General features: G+C 45.3%; 1 protein-coding gene across 5 annotated transcripts in view; it reads left to right on the plus strand.

The window, feature by feature from the left end:
* AEBP1 (AE binding protein 1) overlaps nt 1-3,997 on the plus strand; it is a 146,610-nt gene extending 142,613 nt beyond the window's left edge. For all 5 annotated transcript variants that reach the window (XM_073588628.1, XM_073588629.1, XM_073588626.1 and 2 more), the window contains 2 exons: nt 2,185-2,284; nt 2,994-3,997. In XM_073588628.1, coding sequence (XP_073444729.1) covers nt 2,185-2,284; nt 2,994-3,538 — 645 coding nt within the window. In that variant the 3' untranslated portion in view covers nt 3,539-3,997. The remainder of the gene's footprint in view (nt 1-2,184; nt 2,285-2,993) is intronic.
* The last annotated feature ends 8,153 nt before the right edge of the window (nt 3,998-12,150 follow it).

The raw sequence follows: 12,150 nt of genomic DNA on the forward strand, positions 1-12,150 counted from the left end.
CATGGGCCAGTGATCGGAAATGAGAGTGTTCTTAAAGGGGTTGTCCACATTTAGAGACAATATTTTCTCTCAAGTCCATGTATTTGGGGCAAAAAAAAATTCCAATTGGGTTTCATTAAAAACGTTGCACCGTTTGGCTTTTACAAGGTCTTTGTTTCACTACTTAAAAAAAAAAAACAAAAAAAACCAACGCACCTGGACGGCTTGTGCTGTGTAGACGCAAGGAAACGTGTGGCCACACGTAAATAATCCAGGAAGAAAGAGAGGGAATCTAGCTTCTTGAATTTCCAGAATTTATTGGATAAAAATATAAAAAAATCCTCAATTGCAGGATTACATGGTATGATCTGAAAGCAACGCGTTTCACGCTCTCTCTCGGGGTTCTTTCTAATGACAATGAATCATGATGGCGTTTTATACATTACGGCAGCCAATGTAAACCTTGGCAAAAATCCGCTGACCTGATACATCATGCAAATCCAAGATTAAAACAACAAAAAAAATAGAAAAAAACATACGAAAATTTATACAAAAAAAAAAAAAATGTGTGTGCCAAACAATGAAACAAAAATCAGTAATGGAACATAATCTCCGGATTAGCAGGTGCTGAGATTATAGATCCTAAATGCCTCTATGGTCAGGAATCTCCAACTCTAGGTGGTTTCAGCACGTATTTGAGTACCCGGGACTTTGAAGGCAGCGTCCATGACATATGATGAAGAGTTTAGATGTGCGAGAAACTGTACGGTTAGACCTAGACAGAGACAATATTGGTCAAATCTTTGGAAATACGTATTATGGTTGAATTGGAGGCTGAATTGAAGAGGGACTTTTACTGACTTTGATGGAAGCTGAGAGACTTGAGCCCGCATCTTTCCCGACAGATGATGGTTGAGTTACTGAACTATCTTCTGCCTCTAACAGACGCACGTGGAGTGAATCTCGTCCCACTGCTGTTAATGAATGAAATGATGCTGCTAATCTGTGACAGCGGCATTTACAGAGCATGGTCCTCACCGATGAGTTACTGTGAAAGCCAGGGGTCTGCTAAAGACCCCATGCGTTTCATGACTGTACCCCTGTGAAAGCCAGCCTGTCTCTGCACTAATAGGAGTCCGTGATTTCTGCGATATATATCAATACTGTGACATTGCTGTATGTAGAACAAGTGATCGGGTGAGCGCAGGTTCAAGTCCCCTAAGGGGACTAACAAATGCAATAAAAAGTTTAAAAAAAAATGTTTTACAAAATATGAAACAAAAAATATATAAAAGTCCGTAACACCCCTCTTATCCCCCAATTTAAAAAAAAAGCATGTGGTATCGCTATGTTCCCGAAAGTCCAAAGTATAAAATAAATTAACCAGGACGGTAAATAGCATAATGACAAAAAAAATAAAATCAAGCGCCAGAATTGCTGTTTTTTTAGCTGACGCAACAGCGCTAGACAAAGGTGTAATAAAAGGCAACCAAAACATTGTATCTGCACCACAAAGGTATCAATAAAAACTTCAAGTCAGGGTGCAAAGAAATCAAGCAGTCACACTGATCCATTACCGAAACAGCGAAAACTTTACGGCTCTAGAAAAATGGTGACAAGCAAATTTTTTTTTACAAAATTTTGGATTTTTTTTTTCACCACTTAATAGAAAAAAACAAAAAACATACATGATTGGTATCACCGTAATCGTACTGACCTGGAGAATATTATTACCAGGTTATTTATACCATATAATGAATGCTACAAATAATAATAATAATAATAATAAACCATTGTAGAATTTCTCTTTTTTTTTTCGCTGCACTTACTGCGCCTTCCAGTACATAATGATAAAATGGATGGGGCAATTAAAAAGTACAAATCGTCCTACAGAAAAAAACAAGCACTTACCGTAATAAAAAAAAAAAAAAAAAGTTATGGCTCTTGGAAAAGGAAGAAAGAAAAAAAAAAAACCCTGAAAATCACCCGGTCAAGAAAGCATTAAGAGCACTCTTGTAAAAGGACACAAGAGTCCAGTGGGTGGTCCTACTAAGTGATTGACAGTAGATACTGTATGCAGACTGATGCAGGGTATTTTCATGATCAGTTTACATTTCTAAATAAGATAAAATAATATTGATCTGTCTGTGACATGCTCACATGATCCCTCAACTAACAGTTTTGCTATCTTCATTTATTCGGCAGGTTCATCGTGGGATTAAAGGCATTGTGACGGATCGCCACGGAGAACCGATAGCCAATGCAACCATTTCTGTGGCAGAAATACTACACGATGTCAAAACAGGTAACATTTTTCTAAAACTCAAAAAAATTGTCTCACACGGGTTTGGATTTCTTATTTGTCCTATGGCGTGCGTAGGATGGACTCGAACGTGCTTGTGCACAAGAGAAGCAGTGTACTGTATAGCAGATTCAGGGCTTTGAAATGAATGGGTTACCAGGAAACTTAGAGGGAATCGGTCACCAGGATTTTGCCTCCTAATCTGAAAGCAAAATAATGTAGAGACAGAGACCCTGATTCCAGCAATGTGTCACTTACTTGGCTGCTTGTGCAGATTTGATTAAATCATAGTTTTATCAGGAGATTATCACTACTAAACTTGCTATCGTGTATTCCTCCATATTCATGAGCTCTGTATAACCCCCCCCCACACTTATTACACAGAAAGCTGACAATCAGGGGTGTGGGTGGAGTTGTACAGAGCTCAGCATACCGCAAACTTATGCAAATAAAGCAGTAATTTTATTAAAACTACAACAAGCAGCCCAGTAAGTGATACCTTGCTGGAATCAGGATACTGCTCTCAGTTGGTGTACAAAAAAACCTGGTGACAGATTCCCTTTAAAGCACCTTAGGTTATAGAATATGTAAACTAAGGGATGTTAGTCTCTGAGACAATATACACCATCAAGGTAAAAGATCTAGTTAAAAACAGCTGAATTTAGTTAATTTTGCTCAATGCCCCTCTGATCTCTCCTCTTACTTTTGATAGACAGTGGCGGTGATTACTGGCGTATTCTCAACCCCGGGGAATATCGAGTGACTGTACGGGCCGAAGGCTTTACGCAGAGCACCAAGTCGTGTATTGTGGGCTATGAAATGGGGGCAACTCATTGCAACTTTGTTCTGGCACATTCCAACTGGCAAAGAATCAAGGAAATAATTGCGATGAAAGGGAAGGGACCTCTTCGCCTGGCTCCACCCGGTGGCCGTCAGCTTTCCCCAGCTGCCAGGCAGCGCATGCAGCGACGACGAATGTGGCTGAATCGCCAGCGCAATGCTAGTACCACTCTTCCACCCACAACTACTCCTTTTGTTCCAACCACCACCTTACCTCCCACAGAAACTCCCACTACCATGCCTCCTCACAAGCTGGAACCACCTACACCTTCTGAATCTCTGTGGGACACAGAAACTGAGACCTATACAGAAATAATCACAGAAGTGGAGACAGAAACCTGGGAGGAGGAGGGCACTACACCTGTTGCCCCATTCACCACAGCAGAGACTTACACCGTAAACTTTGGGGACTTTTGAGAGGGCCACCTCAACGGAGAAGGGTTACAAATTGATGTTTGAGCGTCGTAAGGGATTAACGTTTCTACCCCAGAGGGGTCAACACTACATGTACATATAGCTTTAATCAGCAGTAAACAGGGTCTGCGGTAAAGTAGGTGGCCCTAGTTTTTACATGTACACCTTTTTGATCTGGAATCTTCATCAGGACACATAATAAACATGGGCGTTTTAAAGGGGTTGTCCAGAATCAGAGACTCTTCCTTATTCATTTCAATGAAGAGTTGCAATACAAGACACAACAAAAACAAAGAGTGGAAGGACGAAAAACATTAAAAAGAGAAGATCCTTGCTTTTGATCTTGGACAACCTCTTTAAAAAATGAATTGCATCAGTGCCTGCACGCCATTCTAGCAACTAGTCATACAAATGCATAGTGTCACTGATTTCTAATAAAGTGTCTACACATTTTCCTAACAAGTGTAAAACATTTATTATAATGCATATGGCAAAAGTTAGCAGGAGAAAGATGTCAACCTATAGCCCTGTTAAGAGAAATCTATCAGCAAGTTTTCCTATGTAATCTGAGAGCAGCATGGTGTATTGGCAGAGACCCTGATTCCAGCCATGTATAACTTATTAGGCTGTGTTTTAAGCTTTCTCAATAAAATCAGTGTTTTATCTGCAGCAGATTATCACTAGAGAACAAGCTGCCTCGTGCCTCCTAGGCCAACCACGCCCCTATCACTGATTGGCAGCTATGTACAATGTAGCTTCCAATCAGTGGTGTGGGCGGGGTTATAGACAGCTCCGCATTCTGAGCTCTGCTAGATCTGCAGCAGAGAAAACTGGACATGGTAAACTAAGCAATACATCTCTGGAATCAGGGTCTATGTCCCTACATCATGCTGCTGTTAGATTACATAGGCAAAAACCTGCTGACAGATTCCCTTCAATGTTGCCGTCCTTCCATTAAAGGTCATATTCAGTGCACAGATCAAATTAAAAACAAGATTTTTTTTTTTACCATTTACATAAAAAGGTCTCACAATCACTTACATAATATAGCACCATCTGGTGGTTAATCTGTACGGAAATTATTTGCATCCACTTAGGGAGCTGAGTGCTAGTGGACACAGTTTCTTTTCCCACAGATAGGTCTCTGGAGAGTGAAACACTGCAGCGAATAGAAGCAAATAGAAAATTGGATCTTTTAAATTTTTTTATTTTACCATAAAATCCTTCTCTTGTTGAATACATTGGAGGACATTGTCGGGTCGGAGGACAGAGTATCCGCCCTAACACCAGGAGGCTTGACACTAGGTAAATAAAGCGTTGACTCTGCCTGCTGGGCTAAACACCCAAAACCAGAAAAATGATAACAAGAAACATGACCTGAACCGAGGAAAGAAAACCATTGCCCTCAGGCAACCAGAACCAGAAAAAGGGTGGAAGCTGTCTCCACCAATGTATTCAAAGAGAAAGCGATTTTATGGAGAGTACAACAATCACATTTTTTTGTTAATAGCAATAAGAGACACAGGACAAAGAGGATTCCCGAGAGCAGTCCTAATGAGAGGGAGAAACAGCAGTTGACCATGCGGATTGTCTAGTAGACAGCACCTTATGCCCCCCACCACCACCACCCAAAAAATGACTGTGTACAGAGGCCCATGTGGCCGCCTTGCAGCCTTGAGAAACAAAGGCCTGATTGCCAAGGAGGCCCCGAACTACTCTTGTGGAATGAGCGGTGAGCCGAAAAGGCAGAGGTTTTCCCTCGGCTCTGTAGGTTTCCACAACAACTGATATATTCCACTTTAAGTTGTTAATTTTGGAATTTGCTGATCTTCGTGTTGCCCAACAGGGATCACAAATGGAATCTGAATTACAGGAAGGCTTCCATAACAGAAAAGTAAGTTCTTTTGCCTCTGACCAACTCCAGAGGGCAAAAAGAGGACTGAAAGAAGATGGGCAAAAGGAAGGGAGGGCGCTATATTCGATGACATGAGGGGCTAAAACCACTTTTGGAAGAAAGGATGGCACAGATCGTAGACCACCCATTTCTGATTGTGAAGAAAACTTGAAAAAGCAGAGTGGCGCTCCCAAAGGATAGTATATCTTATGATTTACAGGAATTCTAACTCCATCTATAGGTTCACTTTATTGAGTCGTGCTATGATATAGGCACAACTTTTGGGGGGGGGCACGTAGAAAATTAAGTAGCTCCCGAGGAAGCACGTCATCGACTTTCAGGGCTTTCCGAAAAGAAGAGTTTATCTACAAGCTGCTTGTATTCTTTTCAAATGGTGTTGTAATATTTCCAGTTCCTTATTTTGGTGTATAGCACTCTGGGTGACGGCTTCAAAGATGACGCTTTACATGTCCTGGCATTCAGTAGGGATCATAGCCCATTCTGGAACCACATTTGACACTAGCCGCGTGTGCATTCCCGCCTGCACCTCTCTGAAATTGTGTGGATGCGTAAGAGTATGCTATACATCCACGGAGACACAATCGCAGAGGTGCAAGCAAGAATAGAAGCACGGCTAGCTGAAACATCCGCTACCTTGACCCATTAGAGAACGTGGAGCAGAAAGGGGAGCAAAAGCAAGAGAGAGCAAAGTCTGTTTGAGTGACCACAGAGTCCAATGCAAAGTCTCTTGAATTTTGGGATCTGGCAACATAGGCTAGGACTTTGTGATTGATTCGGAAAACAAAAAGGTTCAGAGGGAAAGAACAGCATACTGCAGTGGAAGGGTGTGAAAGAAGGCGAAGGGTAGAATCTAGAAGACTAAGACCAATGTACCCAGGACTGTCATGCAGAATTTTATGGGGAATGTGTTCGCGATCTGCAAACGAAACGCTAACACAAAGTAGAGATTTCTTGTCTGGGGAAACGAATACCCAACCCACACAGGTGTCCAAAGATACGCTCAGAAAATGTAGGTGCGGCAAACAGTTCCGAGGGCTCCAAGGTGGTTTGGAGACGTAACAGATTCTCCACTAAAGATGGGGTCTTCACCAAAAAATCATAAGGGATTGCCACGCCACTGGCTTCGGGAAGCTCCATGGAGAGGCCGAGAACCTTGGTGAAGACCCCAGGATCTGTTGCAAACGGAGTACAACAAACTGGAAATGGAGAGATGGGAATGTGAAGAGATGTGTTGCATATGTACACTAAGAGAAAAACTCCCTTGGCTCCAATAATGTGACTTCAGATGGCAGGGATTGCATGCCATATCTTTGGACCAGAACAAACCAGTTGAGTATCTTTAAGTCAAGACCAATCTATCCTTTTTGGGAACTGTGAAGAAATTGGATTACGGTCCTTGGTACAAATAGGAATGATGGCTTTTTGGAGATGAAGCTCGTGGACAACTTTGAAGAAAGCCTTCAAAGACAACAAAAGAAAAAAAAAAAAATTGAAGGCAAACACAATCTTGCAACCCAGGCTTTGTTCACATGAAACAAGTGTAGAAAAAAGGAAGATTCAGCTCACCATTGCTGGTAATTACCGTATTCGTCATCGCTGCGGTTCACGGGGAAATCCTGGGTGTGGTTCCAGGTAAGCAACCAAAAAAAATGTTATTTATATAAAACTAAGCTAAAAACATTTATTGGTATGCTCTAAAAACAAGTACTAATAATTGTAACAATAGGCCAACGCGTTTTGAGCGTTTCAACACGCTCAATCATAGCATTGTTTCATAGCACCTAGTCTCCTTAAATACTTAATATTAGCTAAAATCTATGTATCCACCCAGGATTCCCATTAGAACCAATGCTACGTATTAAACACTGCATTAACCCCATCCTACGGCATGTGCTCAAACATAGGTAGACTGTGTCCCAAGCAATTAACTAATACAGTACACACATTCTAATAAATCAGTCTTAAAATTTAGACCTTGTTTTGTCCAAGTATCCATACAAAAAATAGAAAGGCATCAAGTGTTCGTAAAGTTCATAATCCCCTTCCCTCCGAGGGCATTTAACTCTCTCAATGCCATTTAACTCTCTCAATGCCACATATATTGAGTCGAAAATCGCCATTGTGTTTTTCTATTAAAATGGCGTGATAGATCTGAGAGGGAACATCTATTAGTGTTAGGATCTACTTTGGCGCCCGTTAATATGTTAAATGATTGTTGCATCTATTGTCACTAATCCACAACGTGATGTCTCACATTTATAACATCCCATAAGAGATAACCATGTTACTCTTACGGTTTTCTGACGATATATCTGACTCCTTTATTCAGAACTTGTGATAACTTCTGATCGGGATATAATAGTGGCCGATTCTTATTCATTAACACTACTATATTAGAATAATCAGTGGAATAAGGCGTAGAGAATGTGACCAGCAATTCCGAGTCCATAATTTGTTCCTTAAATTTTTTTTTTAGTGTAGAGACAGTTCCACCTAGAATGATTAGATGTGATCGATATTGTTCTATTTAAGCATGCATGAGACGGATTGGTCTAAGACACTGGAAACGCATAGGCCTAGCGTTACATTTACTTCTTGTTTTTAGAACATACCAATAAATGTTTTTAGCTTATTTTATATAAATACATTTTTGGCTGGTAGCTGGATATCGGTCCCTACTCAGTTTGTTCATATGAACCATCCAAATCTCTCTGAAGATGTGTTGAGTGGGGGACACCTGGAAGTGGAGGACTTTGCAGACTTCGGCAGATATGCCAGGAAGGCTTTAACTTTAAACAAGGCCTACCTGGAGGATCAAGGGTCAGAAGGACTTCTTATTGCTTCCTTTGGAACGAAACCTTTGGGATCACTAGCTGGAACAGTAGGGCTTCTATGGTTCTGGGGAAATCCTGCACTCGTGCCCCCTATGCCATCCTTAATTATTTTGTCTAGGTGCTTAAAGTGCCTGTCCCCTGCGAAAGGGAGCCAATAAGGGCAGTTTTGGACACTATGTCGGCAAACCAGGATCTGAGTCAAGTAGCATGCCAACTGGAAACAAATTGGCTGCAATACAGGCTGCAAGATGGGTTGCCTCCCCGAAGAATTTTAGAAGCTTTCAGCAAGTGAGAAGATGGAGAAGATGCTTAGCCCAGGCCGTGCTGACATTCCTGACCCAAGACACAAAGTTTTTCCAAAACTCCAGCCCCCCCCCCCCAAACAGATCATGTTTACAGGATTTCCAGATTTCCTTAGCATTGCCCATGTGATGGGAGTTTTTATGAAGGCATCAGAAACTGTCACATGTTCTCTCACCTGCGCAATACTAAAGAAATCCTGAAAACCTGATCTCTTGGGGCTGTGAGGATTGTAATTTGGGAAAAACTGGCATTGAGAAACTCAATACCTGGGGATCCACAGAGGGGTGTGTGGTAACCAATGTCTCTTCAAAAGAAGAATAGTATCTCAAACCTTTTAGAGGAAGACATGCGCCTGCCCGGGTGTTTGTATTCCTTGGCAAAAAAATCAGTTTTGCTGGTTCGGGGGAAAAAAAAAAAAACAAAGGCGAAAGACCGGTTGACATTGGTGTTGACGGATGGTTATAGCTTCTGGAGATGGAAGGACCAAAACATCCTTTAAGAAGCTTGCCCCTTTCTCTTGGTGCAGCCATTTCATGGACATAAGTGCTGGTTAGCTTGTGATAACAAGAGAAAATTGCAAACTTTTAATTTGGAGGGTCCCTAACTGCTCGGTTAACATCCTGCATGGACGAGGCCAACGAGGCCAGCTTAGTATTCTGCTTAGAGGGAATATGTCACCACATTTGACCTATCTAGACTTAACATGGGCATACAGGTTATAGACTCCAGAAGAGAAGGATTGATGTCAGTGGTGGATGCCCAGAAGAGGAAAAAGACTGGGAACCAGCAGAGGGAGTGGGGTTGGCTTCCTTGCAGTGTGAAAAGACAAACAAGAAACATGAAAAAGGCCTAGAAGTGCATACGGATGCAATAGCCGAAAAGGAAGTCCAGACAGGTGGTAGAAGAGGTATCAATGAGAAGAAACAAAAGAAGGGACTACCACTAAGAAAAAAAAAACTCAGTAGACTCCCTAGGGAGTGAAGAAAGGAACACGACTGAAAAAGGGAGAGGGGAATTTTACTCACCCTTGTCTTCTTTGGACACGCACATAATCACTGTCACGCTCACCTCCCCGGCTCATGTTCGCTCTGCAGCTTCTGCAGCCGCTGCCCTGACCGCCGCCGCCTCGGCTCCCTCTGCCCGGGCTCCTGTCACCGCCGCTCCATCTGCCTCTGCCACGGCTCCTCTTCTTGCGACGCCATCGGCCCCCGCCACCTCCCGTGCCTCCACACCGCCCGGGGCTCTCCGGCGCTTCCGGTCCTCTCGGCACGCCCCCACTGCTGGCACCTGTCCATCAACTGTCCTGTGGCCGACAGCTGCTCCCTCACGCAGGCGCACAGCTAGGTACGCCCCATAGACCAGGCGCCCTATTCCCTGGCTCCATGGCACTGCTGCACCCTGACCCGGAAGTTCAGCAGTGTGCCCTATATCAGGCAGCCTCACCCTATGCTCTCTGCCTATCATTTGTGGTTCACGTTTGATATCGGGTCCACGCTCTCCTGCGTTTCTCCTGTTTCTGCGCTGTGTACCTTGCCTGGTCCGCCGCTAGTTTCCCTACTTGTGACCTTCCTGTGTTCCATTCCAGGTCCAGTCCGTTCCTGCCTTCGTCTACCTGTTCCTGTGTCTCTCCCTGTACCGGTTCCTGCCGTCCACCGTTGCTGTTCACCTCCGTCCCCGCGGCTTCGGTAGCCTTCCCTGTGGTCGACGTAATCTTCCATCTGGTCGCCTGTACGTCTCAAATCCTTCCTCAAATCTATGGAATCCCGTCTGTCATACTTACAGGCCTCTGATCCCACTAGCGCTCCCCAGATGGTGGGTCTCCAGCAGGAGCTCGACCAGCAGCGCGACACTCAGGCCCATATCTTAAATTACATGGCCTCGGTGGATAACCGTCTCCTGGCTTTCCAGACCGTGGCCTCTGCTCCAGCCCAGGCAGCAACCTCCCACCCACCACCCCGTTTGGCGAAACCCCCATGGTATAACGGCGATCCCAAATTATGCAGAGGATTCCTGAATCAATGCCAGCTACACTTCGAGCTGTCCCCTCTGCAGTACCCTACGGATTGGGCCAAGGTGGCCTTTGTTGTGTCCCACTTGGAGGGTGAGGCACTAGCTTGGGTAAACCCTCTCTGGGAACGAGACAACCCCATAGTCTCCCAACTCTCCATTTTTCTGGACACCTTTCGGAAGGTGTTCGATGAACCTGGTCGCCTGGTCTCTACTACCGAGGCGCTGTTTAATCTCCAACAGGGCACACTCTCGGTTGGTCAGTACGCCATTCGGTTTCGCGCCCTGTCCTCAGAGTTGAGGTGGAACAATGAGGCCTTGGTGGGAGCCTTTTGGCGGGGACTTTCTGGTCGAGTTAAAGATGAGTTGGCGGGACGAGATACTCCAGCCTCTTTGGAGGATTTGATCTCCTTGGCCACCCGCATCGACCTCCGCTTCCAGGAGCGATCCCGAGAGGCTGCCAGAGAAAGGAGGCCTCGCATTCTTCCAGCCGCTCACAGTCCACCCCGCTCCCGTCCAGTGTCGTCTTCTGCGGCTCCTGCACCGGAACCCATGCAAGTGGATCGTCTCAAACCGGTGGAGGAGCGGAGAGGATCGAACAGAGGGTTTGCTTCTATTGTGGGAGTGCATCCCACTTCCTCCGCTCCTGTCCTATACGCCCGGGAAATGCCTCCGCCTAGGACAGGTAAGGCCGGTTTCACATTTGCGCTTTATGGCGCAGCGACGGCCTGCGCACGGCCGCCACTAAGCCCCGCCCCCTGCCGGCCCCATCCGGTCATCGCCGCCTACTAGCGCACATGGACGCTTGTGATCTGTGCACCTTATCTTTAGCATAGGGTGCGCAGATCGTGCGCTGGCCATGCGCTAGCAGGATTTTGCCGTGCGCTGCGCACTTTTGAAGGTGCGCCCGTGTGCGCCGAACGCAGCATGTTGCATTTCGGCGCGCACGGCGCACCTTCAGAAGTGCGCAGCGCACGGCAAAATCCTGCGCAGATCGCAAGCGTCCATGTGCGCTAGTAGGCGGCGATGACCGGATAGGGCGGGCAGGGAGCCGGCAGGGGGCGGGGCTCTGTCGCAAGGCCATGCGCAGGCCGTCGCTGCGCCATAAAGCGCAAATGTGAAACCGGCCTAAGAGAGGCCTCCCTAGGTAATTGTGATTCCTCTCTACCCTTGATTCTCTCCGTTCTTTTGCACATAGGCTCCAAACGTTCCTCTGAGTGGGCCTACATTGATTCAGGCGCAGCTGGCAATGTTATTCAGTTCGAGGTGGTTAAAAGACTCCGAATCCCTGTCCGATCCCTGGAGACTCCTCGGCAGATTGCTTCAGTCAACGGTCGACCCTTGCGGATGTCCGTTACTCAGGTCACCGAAGAAGTGGAACTTCAGATTGGAGCCTTACACCGGGAGAAGATAGTCTTTTATGTGCTGCCCTCGCTATCTCATACCATCCTCTTGGGCCTGCCTTGGTTGAGAACTCACGAGCCTATCTTGGACTGGCGCTCTGGGGACATCATGCGTTGGGGACAGACGTGTCAAGCCAGATGTCTGTCTGCCGC

Source organism: Dendrobates tinctorius, unplaced genomic scaffold, assembly GCF_039654945.1.
Source record: "Dendrobates tinctorius isolate UK_male_01 unplaced genomic scaffold, ASM3965494v1 ptg000104l, whole genome shotgun sequence".
In the NCBI taxonomy this organism is placed as follows: domain Eukaryota; kingdom Metazoa; phylum Chordata; class Amphibia; order Anura; family Dendrobatidae; genus Dendrobates; species Dendrobates tinctorius.